Raw genomic sequence first — 23,745 nt, 5'->3', positions numbered from 1 at the left:
CCATCCCTAATTGCCCTCGAGAAGGTGGTGGTGACTGCTTCATTATCTGAGGGGTTGTGAATGGAACTGAACACTGTGCAATCATCAGCAAACATCCCCATTTCTGACCTTATGATGGAGGGAAGGTCATTGATGAAGCAGCTGAAGATGGTTGGGCCTAGGACACTGCCCTGAGGAACTCCTGCAGCAATGTCCTGGGGCTGAGATGAGAGTCGTGATATGGGGACTATTTTCACTGGTACAGAGAACGTTAAGATATTTAATAGAGGTTTTAAAAATTATGAAGAGTTTTGATAGGGTGAATCTCCACATCATGACTATTTCCTCTGGTTGGGGAGTCAGTGACTACAGGTCATTGATTTAAAATGGTCAGAGAGTGAGGAGAGAATTTGGGAGAAATTTCTTGACAGAGTTGTTGAACTACAGAATGTTTTGCCACAGGGAGTGGTTGAGGCAGAGGCCATTGATTCTTTTAAGGGAATATTGAATAAATATTGGAAAGAGAGCAAAATACAGGGCTATGGGGGGGGGGGGGGGGGAAGAGGGGAGAGGGAGAGAGTACAGCAGTGGCATGAATTCTGGATTCCTCTAGCAGAGAACCGGCACAGACACGATGGGCCAGATGGGCTCCTCCGGTGCTGTAAAATTCTATGGTTCCATGGTCAGGAGCAGAGTGATACGATTGAGTAATCACTCCGTTCAGACAGGCAGGAAATGTGATCTAGTTGCAAATTAGCCAAGAAATGCAGCTCTGCAGCTGTAACATCTCAGGCCTTTGAACTGAAGTGTATTTATTGCCATTTATACTTCATTAAAAAGCTGAACTCAGTGAAGGGGAATCTCAGTGCAGCCCCAGGATTCTGATAGCTCCGACCCATCTGGGATATAAAAGGTATCCTGGCTTCAGAATTAAACAAAGCAGCCTTAGGGCCAGGCTTTAAAATGTAAATGAGCATCTAGGCCCTGACACCAATGTGATATATTTATTTAAATTAAGAGCTGAAGAAGTCCAGCAATCTAACACTAGTAAAATCAAGATGTTACTTTATATCTTAACATTATTCAGTTACATAAATGTCCAACAAATTAGGGATAATCCTGGCGCTAGATTGGGACAGTGTCTCTGGACTCCATAGGGAGTAAAGAGATGAACTCTACGGTAAAGGGCCTTTAGAACATTCTTGCTTACGACAAATTGACATTGCTAATGTAATATTAACCGGAGGGAGGTGAACTCCTACTGGTATCGGCACATCAATGGCAAACTTTATATGAACCAGATAGTGTCCGGGACCTAACTATTTGTGAGGTCCAAGCATAACAGTTGAAGGATCAGAAAACAACCATCATCAGGGCCAGTCGCGGCAAATGGCATGCAGCCAAACTGAGAACGGCATTTGCAGGTCACGGCAAAGCCACGATATAAATCAACAATGCCACATGCCAATTCCCCCCTTCTGGTAGAATCCCCTTCCCTTTGGGCCACTGTCACTTCTAAAGGAAAATATTTCAAACAGAGGACGATACAAGTCTATGAGGCGAGAGCGGGGCAGTGGGATTAATTTTGGATTGCTCTAGGAAAGAGCCGGCAGAGACACAATGGGCCAAATGGCCTCCTTCAGTGCTGTAAACTTCTATGGTTCTATTTCCTCTTGTAATACACTTCTCGCTCCCAAAAATGAAGCCTCATTCCCCAGAAAGCATTGTTCAATTTACGCACACTACCCAAAAGTAACACATTGTCCCCCATATATAAGCAGCAGACCATTACTGGCTCGGACTCTGTACCTGGGTCTTTAAAGCGTTAAACACTGTGGCATCTTATTTTGTTGGGACTTTCAGGCAACTATTCAGAATTGCAGTATTAAGTTACATTTCTGGCCTGTTTTCATCCCTGCCCCACCCCCAGAAACTGCCTGCATCACAGTGCTGGGAGTGATGCTGACTGGCCTTCAGCCAACCACAACAGAACAATCACAGCCTCCTCAGTAAAGATAGCCTTACCTGTCATGTCATCTGCTTATAGCATCTCACGTTTCCCCATCGTTCACACAACACGGCAGAAGCCTTTGACTGCCAAGAGGAGCATTAAAAGAATATAAGAACGTAAGAAATAGGAGCAGGAGTAGGCCCATCCAACCCCTCGAGTCTGCTCCGCCATTCAATACGATCCTGGCTGATCTTCGACCTCAACGCCATTTTCCTGCACCATCCCCAGATCCCTTGATGTCGTTAATATCTAGAAATCTATCAATCTCTGTTTTGAATGTACTCAATGACTGAGCCTCCATAGCCCTCTTGGGTAGAGAATTCCAAAGATTCACCACCCTCAGTGAAGAAATTTCTCCTCATCTCAGTCCTATTGCCTTCTTAATTGCTTGCTGCACCTGCATGTTAGCTTTCAGTGACTCATGTACAAGGACACCCAGGTCCCTTTGAACATCAACATTTCCCAATCTCTCACCATTTAAAAAATACTCTGCATTTCTGTTTTTCCTACCAAAGTGGATAACTTCACATTTTTCCACATTATATTCCATCCGCCATGTTCTTGCCCACTCACTTAGCCTGTCTTTATCCCCTTGAAGCCTCTTCGCAACCTCCTCACAACTCACATTCCCACCTAGTTTTGTGTCATCAGCAAACTTGGAAATATTGCATTTGGTCCCCTCATCCAAATCATTGATATAGATTGTGAATAGCTGGGGCCCAAGCACTGATCCCTGCGGTACCCCACTAGTCACAGTCTGCCAACCTGAAAAAGACCCATTTATTCCTACTCTCTCTTTTCTGTCTGTTGACCAATTCTCAATCCATGCCAGTATATTACCCCCAATTCCATGTGCTCTAACTTTGTGTACCAACCTCCTGTGTGGGACATTATCGAAAGCCTTCTGAAAATCCAAATACACCACATCCACTGGTTCCCTCTTATCTATTCTACTAGTTAAATCCTCAAAGGGCTCCGACAGGTTTGTCAAACATGATTTCCCTTTCATAAATCCATGTTGATTCTGCCAAATCCTATTATTATTTTCTAAGTGTCCTGTTATCACAATTCTTTATAATAGATTCTAGCATTTTCCCTACTACTGATGTTAGGCTAACCGGTCTGTAGTTCCCTGTTTTCTCTCTCCCTCCATTCTTAAATAGTGGGGTTATATTTGCCACCCTCCAATCTGCAGGAACCGTTCCAGAATCGATAGAATTTTGGAAGATGACAACCAATTCATCCACTATCGCTATATCCATCTCTTTCAAAACCCTGGGATGTAGATCATCAGGTCCTTGGGATTTAGTGAGATGGTCACACCGCAGGTAAAGGTTGTACAGGCAGGAAGTAATTGGGTGACCACCAGGCAGAGTAAGAGGAGCAGGCAGGCAGTGCAGGGGTCCCCTGTGGCCGTCCCCCTCTCAAACAAATATACCGCTTTGGATATTGTTGAGGGGGATGACTTATCAGGGGAAGGCAGCAGCAGCCAACTTCCTGGCACCAGGGGTAGCTCTGCTGCACAGGCTGGGAGGAAAAAGAGTGGAAGAGCTATAGTGGTAGGGGATTCTATCGTAAGGGGAACAGACAGGCGTTTCTGTGGCCGTAAACGTGACTCCAGGATGGTTTGTTGCCTCCCTGGTGCCAGGGTCATGGATGTCACTGAGCGGCTACAGGGCATTCTCAAGGGGGAGGGTGAGCAGGCAGAGGTCGTGGTCCACACTGGGACCAACGACATAGGTAGGAAGGGAGATGAGGTCCTGCATCAAGAATTTAGGGAGCTAGGTAGCAGATTGAAGAGCAGGACCTCAAAGGTTGTAATCTCTGGATTACTCCCAGTGCCACGGGCTCGTGAGTATAGAAATAGGAGGATAGAACAGATGAATGCGTGGCTAAAGAGTTGGTGCAGGAGGGAGGGTTTCAGTTTCCTGGATCACTGGGCCTGCTTCTGGGGAAGGTGGGACTTGTACAAGTCGGACGGGTTGCACCTGAACCAGAGCGGGACAAATATCCTTGCGGGGAGGTTTGCTAGCACTGTTGGGGGGGGTTTAAACTAACTTGGCAGGGGGATGGGATACAGAGTGGAGCTACAATAGGGGGTGATGTGCAGCCAAATATAGAGAAAAAAACAAGTCAGCTTGGAAGACAGGGCAAATATGTGAGGGCAAGGCTGGATGGCATCTATTTTAATGCAAGGAGTCTTGCGAATAAGGTGGATGAACTGAAGGTGTTGATAAACACATGGGAGCATGATATTGTTGCTGTCACAGAGACATGGTTGAGGGAGGGGCAAGACTGGCAGCTCAATATTCCGGGGTACAGAATCTTCAGGCGAGACAGAGGGGGAGGTATAAGAGGAGGGGGGGGTCGCAATATTAATTAAAGAATCAATTACTGCCATAAGGAGGGATGATATATTAGCAGGTTCCTCTAATGAGGCCATATGGGTGGAGCTTAAAAACAAAAAGGGGGCAAGCACTTTGATGGGAGTGTACTATAGGCCCCCAAACAGTCAGGGGGAGATAGAGGAACAGATATGTAGGCAAATCTCAGAAAAATGTGCAAATAATAGGGTAATAATAGTGGGGGATTTCAACTTCCCCAATATTAACTGGGATACTCAGAGTGTAAAAGGCTTAGAGGGTACAAAATTCTTAACGTGCATCCAGGAGAGCTTTTTGAGCCAGCATGTAGAAAGTCCTACAAGAGAGGGGGCGGTACTGGACCTAATTCTAGGGAATGTGGCCGGCCAAGTGGAAGAAGTGCTAGTAGGTGAGCACTTTGGTGACAGTGACCATAATTCGGTGAGATTTAAGGTGGTCATGGAAAAGGATAGGGAGGGGCCGGAAATAAAGGTTCTAAATTGGGGGAAGGCCGATTTTAATAGGATAAGGCAGGATCTGGCCAAAATGGACTGGGATCAGCTGCTTGTAGGAAAATCCGCATCGGAGCAATGGGAGTCTTTCAGAAGGGAGATTGAGACCATACAATGGCAACATGTTCCCGTAAAGGTCAAGGGTGGTTCCAAGAACTCCAGGGAACCTTGGATGTCAGGGGATATACGAGAATGGATTAGGAAAAAAAGGAGGGCTTTTGGCAGATACAAAAGGCTAAAGACGGAGGAAGCCCTAGAGGAGTACAAGAAGTGCAGGGGGATACTTAAAAAAGAAATTAGGAGATCAAGGAGGGGCCATGAAATAACACTGGCGAGCAAAATAAAGGAAAATCCTAAGATGTTTTATAAGTATATTAAGGGTAAGAGGATGACTAGGGAAAAAATAGGGCCCATTAGGGACAAAAATGGTAATCTGTGTGTGGAGCCGGCAGATGTAGGAGGGGTTCTAAATGAATTTTTTGCATCTGTTTTCACTATGGAGAAGGACAATGTAGACATAGAAATACGGCAGGGGGACTGTGATATACTCGAACATATTAACATCGAGAGGGAGGAGGTATTGGCGGTTTTAGCAGGCCTAAAAATGGATAAATCCCCAGGCCCGGACGAAATGTATCCCAGGCTACTGTGTGGGGCAAAGGAGGAGATTGCGGGGGCTCTAACACATATATTCAGAACCTCTCTGGCCACAGGGGATGTGCCAGAGGACTGGAGAACCGCTAATGTAATACCATTATTCAAGAAGGGGAGTAGGGAAAAACCGGGGAACTACAGGCCAGTGAGCCTAACATCAGTGGTAGGAAAATTATTGGAAAAAATTCTGAAGGACAAAATTAGTCTCCACTTGGAGAAGCAAGGATTGATCAGGGATAGTCAACATGGCTTTGTCAAGGGAAGATCATGTCTGACTAATTTGATTGAATTTTTTGAGGGGGTGACTAGGCGTGTGGATGAGGGTAATGCAGTGGATGTGGTATACATGGATTTCAGTAAGGCCTTCGATAAAGTCCCCCACAGGAGACTGGTCAAGAAGGTACGAGCCCATGGAATCCAGGGTGCCTTGGCACTTTGGATACAAAACTGGCTTAGTGGCAGAAGGCAGAGGGTGATGGTCGAAGGTTGTTTTTGTGACTGGAAGCCTGTGGCCAGTGGGGTACCACAGGGATCGGTGCTGGGTCCCTTGCTGTTCGTGGTCTACATTAACGACTTGGATATGAATGTAAAAGGTATGATCAGTAAGTTCGCTGATGATACAAAAATTGGTAGGGTGGTAAATAGCGAGGAGGATAGCCTCAGTCTGCAGGACGATATAGATGGGTTGGTCAGATGGGCGGAACAGTGGCAAATGGAATTTAACCCGGAAAAGTGCGAGGTGATGCACTTTGGAGGGACTAACAAGGCAAGGGAATACACAATGAATGGGAGGACCCGAGGCAAGACAGAGGGTCAGAGGGATCTTGGTGTGCAAGTTCACAGATCCCTGAAGGCAGCGGAACAGGTAGATAAGGTGGTAAAGAAGGCATATGGGATACTTGCCTTTATTAGCCGAGGCATAGAATATAAGAGCAAGGAGGTTATGATGGAGCTGTATAAAACACTGGTTAGGCCACAGCTGGAGTACTGTGTGCAGTTCTGGTCGCCACACTACAGGAAGGATGTGATCGCTTTGGAGAGGGTGCAGAGGAGATTCACCAGGATGTTACCAGGGCTGGAGCGCTTCAGCTATGAAGAGAGACTGGGAAGATTGGGTTTGTTTTCCTTGGAGCAGAGGAGGCTGAGGGGGGACATGATTGAGGTGTACAAAATTATGAGGGGCACAGATAGGATGGATACTAAGGAGCTTTTTCCCTTCGTTGAGGGTTCTATAACAAGGGGACATAGATTCAAGGTAAAAGGCGGGAGGTTTAGAGGGGATTTGAGAAAGAACTTTTTCACCCAGAGGGTGGTTGGAGTCTGGAACTCACTGCCTGAAAGGGTTGTGGAGGCAGGAACCCTCACAACATTCAAGAAGCATTTGGATGAGCACTTGAAATGCCATAGCATACAAGGCTACGGACCAAATGCTGGAATATGGGATTAGATTAGACAGGGCTTGATGGCCGGCGCGGACACGATGGGCCGAAGGGCCTCTATCCGTGCTGTATAACTCTATGACTCTATCAACTCTCAGTCCCATTAATTTAAAATTTAAATTTAAAAGAAACTGGCAACACGCCAAAGGACCAAGTGATAGAGAAACTGGACTGGATGATTCCCTCTGTCATGTCCCTCCCTACCAAAATAGAATCCTAGTCAATATTTGAGAGACATGTAACAGGTACCAACTTATCCTGGAATACATGATGTGGAGATGCCAGTGATGGACTGGGGTTGACAATTGTAAACAATTTTACAACACCAAGTTATAGTCCAGCAATTTTATTTGAAATTCACAAGCTTTCGGAGGCTTCCTCCTTCCTCAGGTGAATGTCATTCACCTGAGGAAGGAGGAAGCCTCCGAAAGCTTGTGAATTTCAAATAAAATTGCTGGACTATAACTTGGTGTTGTAAAATTGTTTACAATTATCCTGGAATACAGTGTGTAGATATCAAATTCCTCCCCCTCCTCCCACCCTCTCTCTCCTTAGTCGCTGGGGTACAGTTCCATGGGCACCAGCAGCCCTCTGGTGTGTGACCTGAGTAAGTCTGTAAAGTAGTACACTGGGCAGTGCATTTAGTAACTGAGCTTCCAGTGACCATGTCCAGAGTACGTTGAAGACTTGACGAGATAGATACAGTAAACCAGAACAATACTGCCACTTACACCAGGGAAGCAGGACCAGGGCAAATGTGAAGGGCAAGTTTAGGACAGACGTCAGGAACTGTTTGGCTGCACTGAGGATGAGCAACAGCTGGAATGGGTTGTCAGAAAGAGTAGGCACTAGGCTTTCTATTTTAATTTTGTACTCAAAGTGAGGGATGTGTGCGGGAATGAGGCTTTTTCAATTTCAGGCACCCAATGTCAGCATCTAGTACTTCCAAGTCAGGGATAGCGCAGCTATATGTGAAGGAAAGTTCTCTCCACTCTGCCCCACCCAACATGCCTCATTCTCAAACTTAGGGGAGCATCCCCTATTCCATCCATTTGGAACTGGGAGCTGGATACACATTATAAAACCAATGAGCGGAACTACGTATGATTACCCAATAATCTGAGCCCAAATACACAATGCGAGAATCCCTATGCAGTACATACAAAAAGTGAGACCACCCATACGGGTGGTAGCCTAGTGGTTATGGAACTGGACTAGCAACCCAGAGATTACGAGTTCAAATCTCACCGAATCCAATAAATCTGGTAATTTGTTGGCCAACACCAGAAAATGATCATGAAAGCTACCTTATTGTCATAAGAACCCAACTGGTTCACTAATGTCATTCATCTGTTCTGGCCTACACGTTACTCAAGTCCTACCATTACACGGTTGACTCTCAGACACCCATGAATGGTTTATAAATGCTGCCTTTCCAGTGACACCCAAATGGAAAAAAACACAAAAAGCAAGACCCTCCCCCAGATACGTAAAAAAGCGGGGCCTCCTTTCCTTCCAGTTTTCTTTTTAAGGTTTCTGGTCCTGGTAGACTGGAAAAGGTTACTCCCTGCTGATTGCTCTGATTGGTCGGTATTGACCAGTCTTTTCCAGTCCCACCAGACCCTGGAAACTTGAACTAGCCCAAGTCCAAAGGCGCTGGTCTGGTTTGCTCACAAGCGCAAAGACGGCAGGAAGTGGAAGGAGCTTTGCGAACTTTCTTGCACACCCCTGCCCTACAGTACCAATGTGGCATTTTTTCCATCTCCCATCAACTATCCCTAGGCCTGTCTGAGTGACAATGCCAATTAGCACCGAATTAGAGACAGTTTTGTGCTGTGGACCCATGCCCACTAGGAACTAGACTGAGACTTCCCAAAACTCATGGCCAGCAGACAGAGGAGGCTTTTATCTCATCAGCCTGGGCTTGATTTGAACTCAGGTTCCAGAGATGAAAGACTAGTATCTAACCCACCGCACCACCCAATTCCCTCCGGACTCATGTAAGGAACAGTTAGAAGCTGTAATGCAAGGATGAGCTTAAGCAAGCTGGATGGCCTTCTTTGTCTGAAGTACTCTTGTAATCTTATGATATGGAGAATACATTCTGCATCTACATTCCTAGAAACATAGAAAATAGGAGCAAGAGTAGGCCATTCGGCCCTTCGGGCCTGCTCCGCCATTCAAAATGATCATGGCTGATCGCCTAACTCAGTACCCTGTTCCCGCTTTTTCCCCATATCCCTTGATCCCTTTAGCAGAAGCAAACTAGAGGTAAAGAAGCAAGGATCCCAGTCTCAGGCCAACACCATCGAACCTGTCAAAGCCAAGCAGGGAAAAGTCTGGTTCACTGGTGCGTGCCAGAGACTTGTAGTTTTTACCAATGTATACAGTCTGTACACCAAAACTGCCCCAATGCAGGCGGCAAGAGACAGTCAATGCAACCTACGCCCAGGCATCTCACATTTCCTGCATCCAGCCAAGGTAGCACCAAATGTTGCTTGTTCTACTGACTGGAGAGTCTGTGTACAGTCTGGGTGCTGCAAAAACCTGTACCCAAAAGAACATGCGCGCGCACACACTCGCATCTGGGAAAGCACATACTGAAAACATGCTGGTCCTGTAGCTGTCTGAACTTTTGTAAAGTAGTTTCACTTTCTTACGAGAACCACAAATTAAAGAGATACTTACTTTCTTGCAGTGACACATTGCCACCATGGTGCCTCCAGTCACCATAACAAACTTAATTTCCTCTAGCAGTGTACTGATTAACACATGATGTGGAGATGCCGGTGATGGACTGGGGTTGACAATTGTAAACAATTTTACAACACCAAGTTATAGTCCAGCAATTTTATTTTAAATTCACAAGCTTTCGGAGGCTTCCCCCTTCGTCAGGTGAACGATGTGAAAATGTCGTTCACCTGACGAAGGGGGAAGCCTCCGAAAGCTTGTGAATTTAAAATAAAATTGCTGGACTATAACTTGGTGTTGTAAAATTGTTTACTGATTAACACAGTAATATAAAATTCCTCTGCGTGCTATTTTAAAAGTGATTGTTAACCAGTACAATATTTTAAATAATGCACAAGGAAATTCTACATAACCGCAACTAGTGCGAGCCACATTATCAAACAGGCCCAAATAATTTTTCTATTGCTTCATTTAAAAATTATTATTTTGTTCCTGTTTTTCACGACACAAATTATCCCCCAGAGATGAGGACAAGTAAACAGCCTGTCTATGTGCCATTGCTGGTGCCTCATTTTCTATATCTTATGGTAAACCAGAAGTGTTCAATTTTAACACCTCTAAACAGAATTGTTTAATTTCTCAGGTTTACTTGAAACACATGGAGCATGTGCAGCTCCACACCACCACCCGCCGCACCCCCGCGCAGGGGGGCACACCCGCCGCACCCCCGCGCAGGGGGGCACACCCGCCGCACCCCCGCGCAGGGGGGCACTCCCGCCGCACCCCCGCGCAGGGGGGCACTCCCGCCGCACCCCCGCGCAGGGGGGCACTCCCGCCGCACCCCCGCGCAGGGGGGCACACCCGCCGCACCCCCGCGCAGGGGGGCACACCCGCCGCACCCCCGCGCAGGGGGGCACACCCGCCGCACCCCCGCGCAGGGGGGCACAGTCATTCACACAGATTGCAATCAGCAACAAACCTACAATAGAAAGGGGGTCTTACATTTACACCTCATCACATCTCTCAAGTGTCTCACAACACTTCACATGCACGGGATTAATCTAGATATGCAGTGAATGTTATGTTGGCAAATGCAACAGGTATTTTGCACACAGCAAACACAATTTTCAGTTAATCTGTGTTTTTGGTGATGTTGGTTGAGGGAGGAATTTAAGGAAGGCACCAGGAGAATTCCTTACTTCTCCTCAAATTGTGCCATGGGATCTTTTACTTCCACCTGAGCGACTGGAACAGGCAGACACGGCCTTAATTTAACATCCCATCTAACGATGCAGCCCTCCCTCAATACTGCAATGAAGTGTCATCTTCGATTATGTGCTCAAGTCCTGAATTTAGGCTTGAACCCACAACCTTCCAACTCAGAGGCGAGGCTGCTACCAACTGACACAAGGTGACACTTGCTGCCCATAAAGATAGGTCAGAAACATCTGCATTGTGCTTCAAGCAGTGTGTGCGCATTTATAGCACACCTCCCCTGCTGCATGTAAATCCTTCACTACCATAATCCCATCACCGTTTAATTACTGGATTTCTGTTTTCCAGCTCTGCCATGATCAAGCTGTTGAGATGGATTAGTCCGTGCACATAGCTACAGGTCTCTACAGCTTTGAACGAGAGGCTCAAGCGCCCACACTAACATATAAGTGTGATTATATAGTTCACATCCACTGTACTGTGGTCAAAGCTTCATGGTGTAGCAGTGAGACGCTCTAATCCATCTGCAATTTAATTCATCGTTTTTCACGGCCAGCTCGCCTGATGAGAGACACGGTCGCATCACAGCGGTGCAGCATTGTCCTGCCAGCACCTCACTATCACTCACTCACTCAACCCACACATTTCCTGTTGGCCAAGTCATACTGTACAGGTGTCAAAGGCAGAGCTGCTTTCAGCTGAAGGAATGGAAGCATCAGCAGGCTGGCAGGGAGGGGCACTGCTCTTAGTGCCATTTGTTCATACAATGACGTTCAAAGTAAGTGCATCATACAGTGCAAATGAGTCACTCATTCTCCTGGGAAATGCAATCTTTCAGCACACTCCAAACACTTTCTTATAGTCACACTAACCTGCGAAGCTTGACAGTGAATTTGATTAAGTGATTCTAAACAACTGAAGCTCTCACCTTAGTGAGTCAAAGAAAGTTCAGCAAATTTTTGAAGTTACAGTAAGGGCCCAGTATCTGTTTCTACGAGGATTGTGGAAATAGCACATAGCCAAATTAGTTCAGTTTTTCTCCTCTCCTAAAGGCTTGGACTTGTGCTGGGGTACCGTTCTACAGTTACTGACAACAGTGCTCATTCTGGTACCTCACAACAGTGTGTAAACCCAGGCTGGGGTATCAGCAGACTGTTCAACGTTGAAAGGCATCATAGCCGAGGCCAATCCTGTCCTAGCCCGAGTTCACACACACGCACTTTCCAGCATGGGTCATGAGACACTACTCAAGACTGGTCAGTGGGCTGATTTATTCCCCATCCCTGCCCAGTAGCAGCAAGGCCGGTTGTAGTGCCCCTATTGCTCCCTAGGCTGAGGGCATTTTATTCAACCAGAGGGAGGATTGAACTAAGGTTGTTTAGTCTCGACCAGACTGGGCAGTGCATTTACGTGGAGTCATTAGAGGAGCCCCTCTGCCATCACTAATGTGCAAATTCAGTCTGTACATGAGTGCAGGTTAGACCACAGCACAGGGGCTTGGGACAACAGGCACTCATCAATTGATTTGTGGTGATTGTCACCATGCCCATTGCACTAGAACAAAAGCAGGTGGCAATCTTCTGTCTCAAAAGGAAACTGGGAGACTAATCTTTTTTATACAAGATGAGAGTTTTTTTTCTGGAATCAAACATCAGAACATTCAAGGTCGATGCTTTGTGTCGATGCCAAGATCAGCTCGTGGCATTACGACACGTGGCAATGCACTCAGGCTCTGTCACTGCTTGTTGAGATAATTTGGCTTCTGTATATTTTTACATTTTAGAGAGGGCAGCTTCAGAAGAAGCCAAATCTGAAGGGGGTTTGTCCTGTAACCAAACGTTACCAACCTTGATGGAACTGTGATTCACTGCTGCACACCTGCGGGGCTGAATGCTTCATCACAATGGTGTGACAGGCAGATATAATTAATTCTACAAATCAACAGCTAACTTTCCCCCAAAGAGGAGATAATTCCACACCAGACTTGTATCAGTCTTGTTCTATATCACACCCGTGCCAAAATAACTGACTTTTCAGGGCTGACACACACATTTTTCTTTCAGAAGGGTTGTTCTTGCTCCAGATAGGCTTGGGAGTATTTACTTTAAGATGATTATTACTGAGAGTGAAAGGTCAGCACTTTTTCTCTCTCTCTCATTGATTTTCCTTCTCCTCTCCTGAAGGCGCAGACGCCTTCTCAGGGTGTGGGTTGCACAAGTGCCCTTTAGCACTTCACCAAAGTAGCCAGCGAGTGCTGGCAGGCTACTCTATCTGCTGACAGCCGAGCCTGATCCTGTCCGACATACAGGGATGTCTGGATAGTGGTCGGGATCCCTGGCTTATTTTTCTTCTCCTGCCCAAGAGACCTGTAGCACTCCACCACCATCCTAGCACAGTATTTCAGCACAGACTGAGAACCGAACTGAGACCTGTATGGTTCTACCATTCATTGCCTTAACCAGCTGAGCCATGAAATAGCCAAATAAGTTTGAATAATTTAAATGGAAATAACGTTTTAAGATTTCCAAAGAAACAAACAGCTTTGCAGCTACAACAGTGGAGTGCGAGCCACCTCTGCCGGGGGGAGACCACGGTGCGAGCCACCTCTGCCGGGGGGAGACCACGGTGCGAGCCACCTCTGCCGGGGGGAGACCACGGTGCGAGCCACCTCTGCCGGGGGGGAGACCACGGTGCGAGCCACCTCTGCCGGGGGGAGACCACGGTGCGAGCCACCTCTGCCGGGGGGAGACCACGGTGCGAGCCACCTCTGCCGGGGGGGAGACCACGGTGCGAGCCACCTCTGCCGGGGGGGAGACCACGGTGCGAGCCACCTCTGCCGGGGGGGGAGACCACGGTGCGAGCCACCTCTGCCGGGGGGGAGACCACGGTGCGAGCCACCTCTGCCGGGGGGGAGACTACGGTGCGAGCCACCTATGCCGGGGGGGAGACCACGGTGCGAGCCACCTCTGCCGGGGGGGAGACCACAGTGCGAGCCACCTCTGCCGGGGGGATACCACGGTGCGAGCCACCTCTGCCGGGGGGATACCACGGTGCGAGCCACCTCTGCCGGGGGGATACCACGGTGCGAGCCACCTCTGCCGGGGGGATACCACGGTGCGAGCCACCTCTGCCGGGGGATACCACGGTGTGAGCCACCTCTGCCGGGGGGATACCACGGTGCGAGCCACCTCTGCCGGGGGGATACCACGGTGCGAGCCACCTCTGCCGGGGGGATACCACGGTGCGAGCCACCTCTGCCGGGGGGATACCACGGTGCGAGCCACCTCTGCCGGGGGGATACCACGGTGCGAGCCACCTCTGCCGGGGGGGAGGGGATACCACGGTGCGAGCCACCTCTGCCGGGGGGGAGGGGATACCACGGTGCGAGCCACCTCTGCCGGGGGGGGGATACCACGGTGCGAGCCACCTTTGCCGGGGGGGGGGGGGGGGGGGATACCACGATGCGAGCCACCTGTGCCGGGGGGGGGGGGGGGATTACAACAGTACGAGCCACCTGTGCCGGGGGGGGGATACCACAGTGCGAGCCACCTGTGCCGGGGGATACCACAGTACGAGCCACCTGTGCCAGGCCGATACCACAGTACGAGCCACCTGTGCCAGGCCGATACCACAGTACGAGCCACCTGTGCCAGGCCGATACCACAGTACGAGCCACCTGTGCCAGGCCGATACCACAGTATGAGCTAACCAGTGCCAGGGGGATAACAGTCATCTCCTAAAAGGAGTTGAACCTGTCACATTGTGCCCCCCTGCACTGAGGCGCCCATAGCTGGCACATATGCTGGACTGAGAGGAAGGAGTCACAATCCAACCAACAGGCTTCAAATTCTGGTGTTACACTGGCACTCATTATCTGCTCTTCCATCGGGAACACTAGTGCTGCTGGTTGATGCATTGCCACACTGTCCAGAGTTCCAATGTCAGGTATTAATGCAATGTGTTTGATTCTTAACTGCCCACTGAAATGGCCTAGCAAGCCACTCAGTTGTACAATCTCGCTAAAAAAAGTCATAATAAGAATAAAACCGGACTGACCACCCGGCATCGGATCACGAGGCGCTGGACACGACAAAGGCAAGCCAAGCCATGTCGACCCTGCAAAGTCCTCCTCACTAACATCTGGGGACTTGTGCCAAAATTGGGAGAGCTGTCCCACAGCCTGGTCAAGCAACAGCCTGACATAGCCACACTCACAGAATCATACCTTTCAGCCAACGTCCCAGACTCTTCCATCACCATCGCTGGGTATGTCCTGAACCAGCAGCAGGACAGACCCACTGGAGGTGGCGGTACAGTGATATACAGTCAGGAGGGAGTGGCCCTGGGAGTCCTCAACATTGACTCTGGACCCCATGAAATCTCATGGCATCAGGTCAAACATGAGCAAGGAAACATTCTGCTGATTACCACCGACCGCCCTCCCTCAGCTGAAGAATCAGTCCTCCTCCATGTTGAGCACCACTTCATAGAATCATAGAAGTTTACAACATGGAAACAGGCCCTTCGGCCCAACATGTCCATGTCGCCCAGTTTATACCACTAAGCTAGTCCCAATTGCCTGCACTTGGCCCATATCCCTCTATACCCATCTTACCCATGTAACTGTCCAAATGCTTTTTAAAAGACAAAATTGTACCCGCCTCCACTACTGCCTCTGGCAGCTCGTTCCAGACACTCACCACCCTTTGAGTGAAAAAATTGCCCCTCTGGACCACCTTGTATCGCTCCCCTCTCACCTTAAATCTATGCCCCCTCGTTATAGACTCCCCTACCTTTGGGAAAAGATTTTGACTATCTACCTTATCTATGCCCCTCATTATTTTATAGACTTCTATAAGATCACCCCTAAACCTCCTACTCTCCAGGGAAAAAAGTCTCAGTCTATCCAACCTCCCCCTATAAGTCAAACCATCAAGTCCCGGTAGCATCCTAGTAAATCTTTTCTGCACTCTTTCTAGTTTAATAATATCCTTTCTATAATAGGGTGACCAGAACTGTACACAGTATTCCAAGTGTGGCCTTACTAATGTCTTGTACAACTTCAACAAGACATCCCAACTCCTGCATTCAATGTTCTGACCAATGAAACCAAGCATGCTGAATGCCTTCTTCACCACCCTATCCACCTGTGACTCCACTTTCAAGGAGCTATGAACCTGTACTCCTAGATCTCTTTGTTCTATAACTCTCCCCAACGCCCTACCATTAACGGAGTAGGTCCTGGCCCGATTCGATCTACCAAAATGCATCACCTCACATTTATCTAAATTAAACACCATCTGCCATTCATCGGCCCACTGGCCCAATTTATCAAGATCCCGTTGCAATCCTAGATAACCTTCTTCACTGTCCACAATGCCACCAATCTTGGTGTCATCTGCAAACTTACTAACCACGCCTCCTAAATTCTCATCCAAATCATTAATATAAATAACAAATAACAGCGGACCCAGCACCGATCCCTGAGGCACACCGCTGGTCACAGGCCTCCAGTTTGAAAAACAACCCTCAACAACCACCCTCTGTCTTCTGTCGTCAATCCAATTTTGTATCCAATTGGCTACCTCACCTTGGATCCCGTGAGATTTAACCTTATGTAACAACCTACCATGCGGTACCTTGTCAAAGGCTTTGCTGAAGTCCATGTAGACCACGTCTACTGCACAGCCCTCATCTATCTCCTTGGTTACCCCTTCAAAAAACTCAATCAAATTCGTGAGACATGATTTTCCTCTCACAAAACCATGCTGACTGTTCCTAATCAGTCCCTGCCTCTCCAAATGCCTGTCGATCCTGTCCCTCAGAATACCCTCTAACAACTTACCCACTACAGATGTCAGGCTCACCGGTCTGTAGTTCCCAGGCTTTTCCCTGCCGCCCTTCTTAAACAAAGGCACAACATTTGCTACCCTCCAATCTTCAGGCACCTCACCTGTAGTTGTCGATGATTCAAATATCTCTGCTAGGGGACCCGCAATTTCCTCCCTAACCTCCCATAACGTCCTGGGATACATTTCATCAGGTCCCGGAGATTTATCTACCTTGATGCGCGTTAAGACTTCCAGCACCTCCCTCTCTGTAATATGTACACTCCTCAAGATATCACTATTTATTTCCCCAAGTTCCCTAACATCCATGCCTTTCTCAACCGTAAATACCGATGTGAAATATTCATTCAGGATCTCACCCATCTCTTGTGGTTCCGCACATAGATGACCTTGTTGATCCTTAAGAGGCCCTACTCTCTCCCTAGTTACTCTTTTGCCCTTTATGTATTTGTAGAAGCTCTTTGGATTCTCCTTTGCCTTATCTGCCAAAGCAATCTCATGTCCCCTTTTTGCCCTCCTGATTTCTCTCTTAACTCTACTCCGGCAATCTCTATACTCTTCAAGGGATCCACTTGATCCCAGCTGCCTATGCATGTCATATGCCTCCTTCTTCTTTTTGACCAGGGCCTCAATCTCCCGAGTCATTTCTACCAGCCTTGCCCTTCACTTTATAAGGAATGTGCTTACCCTGAACCCTTGGTAACAGCCTCCCACTTACCAGACGTCCCTTTGCCTGCCAACAGACTCTCCCAATCAACTTCTGAAAGTTCCTGTCTAATACCATCAAAATTGGCCTTTCCCCAATTTAGAATTTTAACTTTTGGGCCAGACCTATCATTCTCCATAGCTATCTTAAAACTAATGGAATTATGATCACTGGTCCCAAAGTGATCCCTCACTAACACTTCTGTCACCTGCCCTTCCTTATTTCCCAAGAGGAGGTCAAGTTTTGCCCCCTCTCCAGTCGGGCCATCCACATACTGAATGAGAAATTCCTCCTGAATACACTCAACAAATTTCTCTCCATCCAAGCCCCTAATGCTATGGCTGTCCCAGTCAATGTTGGGAAAGTTAAAGTCCCCGACTATTATCACCCTATTTTTCTTGCAGCTGTCTGTAATCTCCTTACATATTTGGAGGAAACACTGAGGGTAGTAAGGGCACAAAATGTACTCTGGGTGAGGGACTTCAATGTCCATCATCAAGAGTGGCTCGGTAGCACTACTATTGACCAAGCTGGCCGAGTCCTGAAGGACATAGCTGCCAGACTGGGCCTGCGGCAGGTGGTGAGCGAACCAACACGAGGGAAAAACCTACGTGACCTCGTCCTCACCAATCTACCTATCGCAGATGCATCTGTCCATGACAGTATTGGTAGGAGTGACCACTGCACAGTCCTCGTGGAGACGAAGTCCCGTCTTCGCACTGAGGACACCATCCAACGTGTTGTGTGGCACTATCACCGTACTAAATGCGATACATTCAGAACAGATCTAGCAGCTCAAAACTGGGCAGCCATGAGGCGCTGTGGGCCATCAGCAGCAGCAGAATTGTATTCCAGCACAATCTGTAACCTCATGGCCCAGCATATTCCTCACTCTACCATTACCAACAAGCCAGGGGATCAACCCTGGTTCAATGAGGAGTGTAGAAGAGCATGCCAGGAGCAGCACCAAAAAATGAGGTGCCAACCTGGTGAAGCTACAACTCAGGACTACATGCATGCTAAACAGCGGAAGCAACATGCTATAAGACAGAGCTAAGCGATTCCACAACCAACGGATCAGATCAAAGCTCTGCAGTCGTGCCACATCCAGTCGTGAATGGTGGTGGACAATTAAACAACTAAAGGCTCTGCAAACATCCCCATCCTCAATGATGGGAGAGTTCAGCCCGTGAGTGCAAAAGACAAGGCTGAAGTGTTTGCAACCATCTTCAGCCAGAAGTGTCGAGTGGATGATCCATCTCGGCCTCCTCCCGATATCCCCACCATCACAGAAGGCAGTCTTCAGCCAATTCGATTCACTCCACGTGATATCAAGAAACGGCTGAGTGTACTGGATACTGCAAAAGCTATTGGCCCCGACAACATCCCGGCTGTAGTGCTGAAGACTTGTGCTCCAGAACTAGCCGTGCCTCTAGCCAAGCTGTTCCAGTACAGCTACAACACTGGCATCTACCCGACAATGTGGAAAATTGCCCAGGTATGTCCTGTCCACAAAAAGCAGGACAAATCCAATCTGGCCAATTACCGCCCCATCAGTCCACTCTCAATCATCAGCAAAGTGATGGAAGGTGTCGTCGACAGTGCCATCAAGCAGCACTTACTCACCAATAACCTGCTCACCGATGCTCAGTTTGGGTTCCGCCAGGACCACTCGGCTCCAGTCCTCATTACAGCCTTGGTCCAAACATGGACAAAAGAGCTGAATTCCAGAGGTGAGGTGAGAGTGACTGCCCTTGACATCAAGGCAGCATTTGACTGAGTGTGGCATCAAGGAGCCCTGGTAAAATTGAAGTCAATGTGAAACAGGAATAAACTCTCCAGTGGCTGGAGTCATTCCCAGCACAAAGGAAGATGGTCGTGGTTGTTGGAGGCCAATCATCATCAGCCCCAGGACATTGCTGCTGGAGTTCCTCAGAGCAGTGTCCTAGGCCCAACGATCTTCAGTTGCTTCATCAATGACCTTCCCTCCATCATGTCAGAAATGGGGATGTTCGCTGATGATTGCACAGTGTTCAGTTCCATTCGCAACGCCTCAAATAATGAAGCAGTCCGAGCCCGCATGCAGCAAGACCTGGACAACATCCAGGCTTGGGCTCATAAGTGGCAAGTAACATTCGCGCCAGACAAGTGCCGGGCAATGACCACCTCCCCTTGACATTCAACGGCATTACCATCGCCGAATCCCCCACCATCAACATCCTGGGGGTCACCATTGACCAGAAACTTAACTGGAACAGCCATATAAATACTGTGGCTACAAAAGCAGGTCAGAGGCTGGGTATTCTGCAGTGAGTGACTCACCTCCTGACTCCCGAAAGCCTTTCCACCATCTGCAAGGCACAAGTCAGGAGTGTGATGGAATACTCTCCACTTGCTTGGATGAGTGCAGCTCCAACAACACTCAAGAAGCTCGACACCCATCCAGGACAAAGCAGCCCGCTTGATTGGCACCCCATCCACCACCCGAAACATTCACTCCCTTCACCACTGGCGCACAGCAGCTGCAGTGTGTACCATCCACAGGATGCACTGCAGCAGCTCGCCAAGGCTTCTTCGACAGCACCTCCCAAACCTGCGACCTCTACCACCTAGAAGGACAAGAGCAGCAGGCACATGGGAACAACACCACCTGCACGTTCCCCCCCAAGTCACACACCATCCCGACTTGGAAATATATCGCCGTTCCTTCATCGTCACTGGGTCAAAATCCTGGAACTCCCTTCCTAACAGCACTGTGGGAGAACCTTCACCACACGAACTGCAGCTGTTCAAGAAGGCAGCTCACCACCACCTCCTCAAAGGCAATTAGGGATGGGAAATAAATGTTGGCCTTGCCAGCGACGCCCACATCCCATGAACGAATAAAAAAAAAATCTGACAAACCTACATCGGCTATACACCAATTTACTGAAGTAACTAACTCTGGTAAGGTCCAAGCTAATTCCTTCCCCTTCTGAGGCAGTGTTTTTAATTGTTTAGTTCATGTACCCTATTGCTATAAGTAGCCCTCAGAGAAACAACTTTGTTACTATATTAAACCACAAAAATACTGAAAACACCATCCAACAATATTAATCCCTGCATTTATACAATGCCTTTTACGTCATTTAGAAATGCCTCAAAGCGTTTCAGATACAATGAATTAATTTGAAATGCTCAGGACGTTAATAAGGAAATGTGACAGCCATTTTACATACAGTAAGATCCCACAGTGACCAGTTAATTTGTTGTTGATGGTTGGGGAGGAATGTTGTCCGAATACCAGGAGAATCCCTTGCTCTTCCTTGAATTGTGCCATGGGATCTTTAAAATCACTCTTTAAGAACAGTGATTTAACATCTTATCCGAAAGACGGCACCTCCGACAGTGCGGCACTACCTCAGTACTGCACCGGAGTGTCAGCCAAGAATATGTGCTCAGATCATGGAGCGGGGCTCAAAGCTACAATCTCTGACTGAGGCGCGTGTTAAGAGCTGAGCTTTTTGTTCCTCTGTTTTATTTTAACTTTTCTCCTTTTTCTAACATATATCTACTGTAATTAATTTGCTCTTTTCCAAAGCCCATTGTGGAAGCAACTTTGAAAAAAAACTGAAGAACTTTTACATCATTCATTCATGAATTCGCTCTGGGTTTGTCTGATTTTTATATATATTTCCCACTCCCCTTTTTGCGATTTAATATGCCTATATGCCTCTTATATGTCTGTTCTGAAGAAAGGTCCACACATGGAACGTTAAGGTGACTGTTCTCTCCACAGAAGCTGACTGAGCTGCAGTGTTTCTCCATCATTTTCTGGTTTTGGTTATGTTTATCATTTAGAATCTATCTCTAAACATTCAAAGCATCCTAAGATTGACCTGGTTGTCACAAATAAATTTTTGCCCCACTCAAACAAGGGGCTGTCGACCAATGCGCACGCTCTACAGCAGATCCAGGCTGAAGGATTAATAAGATATCACAGCTAACGCAGTCAGTGCACATGGCTGAGTTTGGGGCCCTTCTTACAGTCTTTTTACTTTGGACATTCACCTTAAAAAGTGCAGCAAATTCAAATGCGGAAATCGCCCAATAAAATGCGCAATGATTTGTGCCCCTGATATTTTTTAGGGAGTGGAATGTAATAAGAGCAGAGGTTGGAGACCGGCCCATCTTGCCCATAAACTCATTGAAATCAATTTCTGGAACCGTGATATCAGCCCGAGATAGCTGGATGGTTGCCCAGTGCAGAGCTCTGTTGCAGGGGGAGGGAGAGAGGCCTGATGTTGTCCGTTTGGATTAATGAAGAAGTGGCCAACACAAGCTATTTAGATAAGGAGAGAAAGAAGTGTATACAAAAGCATGCCACAGAGCACACGCTACAGGAAGAGGTGCTTTTCATGACACTGGTGCAGCAGAGGCAGATGTCAGATACTCAGGTCATAGTTTTCCCTTTACACCCTCACTGACTTAATCACATTCTGTTTAAAAAAGTCTTCCCAGGAACAAAAGTTTACAGAGTGCCCCCCGGCTGACCTTATCTGCGGCTGTCTCCACGTAGCATGGGTCCTGAGGGGCAGCCAGGAGAGGAACAAAGCCTGAGAGGATCTTGTCCTCCTCCAGAACAAGCAGGGTGAGGTCCTCATCCGGGTCCTTGTACAGCGGTACCTCTGACTGGTTGACAGCTGTGAAAATGTTGCAGAACTCTGCCAACATGGCCCACACATCGATGGCAATTCTGAGGAGAGGAAATTCAACAGAAAAAAACAAGAGCCAAAGGTTAGGTCACTGGGGAGAAGAAAGCGATGCTCAGCAAAGTGTTTTAGGATGTAAAGACATTGTTAATAATAAAACATTCATTCGGAACTAGAAAAACAGATGATGTTTTTATTAAGTCAGCGCAGGAACAGTTCCGGATTTCGGTCTCAAACGATTACCCAATTAGGAAAAACGAAACAGATGCAGGTGTTATGACTTCGAGCTTCGACACTCCTGTTCCAATCAGTATTCGCACAGTTTTTAATAGTTACAGAATGCTTTTTATCTCATCGTTCTCCTGCGAATGAAGTGTTTCCATGAAAACATACTTCCTTCACAAGTGTCGGCTGTCTCTCCTGCCTTCGATGCAACATAATCAATCGCTGATGCACTTTACGACAGTTGTTTTCAAAATTCTGTATGGCTGACGATTTGGAAGTGCGAACTCACTCCCAGCGTTCCCTGCAAATATTGACAAATTCCCAGTGTATCCTGTTAATACTGACACACTCCCAGCATTCCCTCCAAATACTGACTCATTCCCAGCGTTCCCTGTAAAGACATACACACTCCCAGCGTACCCTGTAAATACAGACGCACTCCCAGCGTACCCTGTAAAGACATACACACTCCCAGCGTTACCTGTAAATACAGACGCACTCCCAGCGTACCCTGTAAATACAGACGCACTCCCAGCGTACCCTGTAAATAGACGCACTCCCAGCGTACCCTGTAAATACAGACGCACTCCCAGCGTACCCTGTAAATACAGACGCACTCCCAGCGTACCCTGTAAATACAGACGCACTCCCAGCGTACCCTGTAAATACAGACGCACTCCCAGCGTACCCTGTAAATACAGACACACTCCCAGCGTACCCTGTAAATACAGACACACTCCCAGCGTACCCTGTAAATACAGACACACTCCCAGCGTACCCTGTAAATACAGACGTACTCCCAGCGTACCCTGTAAATACAGACACACTCCCAGCGTACCCTGTAAATACAGACGTACTCCCAGCGTACCCTGTAAATACAGACGTACTCCCAGCGTACCCTGTAAATACAGACACACTCCCAGCGTACCCTGTAAATACAGACGCACTCCCAGCGTACCCTGTAAATACAGACGCACTCCCAGCGTACCCTGTAAATACAGACGCACTCCCAGCGTACCCTGTAAATACAGACGCACTCCCAGCGTACCCTGTAAATACAGACGCACTCCCAGCGTACCCTGTAAATAGACACACTCCCAGCGTACCCTGTAAATACAGACGCACTCCCAGCGTACCCTGTAAATACAGACGCACTCCCAGCGTACCCTGTAAATACAGACGCACTCCCAGCGTACCCTGTAAATACAGACGCACTCCCAGCGTACCCTGTAAATACAGACACACTCCCAGCGTACCCTGTAAATACAGACACACTCCCAGCGTACCCTGTAAATACAGACACACTCCCAGCGTACCCTGTAAGTACTAACACACTCCCAGCGCTTCACAGCTAATGAAGTGCTTTTGAAGTATGGTCACTGTTGTAATGTAGGAAACGCCACTTTGCGC

At 47.9% G+C, this 23,745-nt stretch overlaps 1 protein-coding gene across 2 annotated transcripts in view; it reads right to left on the bottom strand.

Moving 5' to 3' along the window:
• smg6 (SMG6 nonsense mediated mRNA decay factor) overlaps window positions 1-23,745 on the bottom strand; it is a 323,207-nt gene that overhangs the window by 127,802 nt on the left and 171,660 nt on the right. For both annotated transcript variants that reach the window (XM_068008576.1, XM_068008577.1), the window contains exon 13: window positions 21,953-22,154. In XM_068008576.1, coding sequence (XP_067864677.1) covers window positions 21,953-22,154 — 202 coding nt within the window. The remainder of the gene's footprint in view (window positions 1-21,952; window positions 22,155-23,745) is intronic.

Source organism: Heptranchias perlo, chromosome 28 (assembly GCF_035084215.1).
Source record: "Heptranchias perlo isolate sHepPer1 chromosome 28, sHepPer1.hap1, whole genome shotgun sequence".
Taxonomy (NCBI): Eukaryota; Metazoa; Chordata; class Chondrichthyes; order Hexanchiformes; family Hexanchidae; genus Heptranchias; species Heptranchias perlo.
Note: the sequence above shows the minus strand (reverse complement) of the source record. Positions and strands in the feature narration are given on the sequence as shown.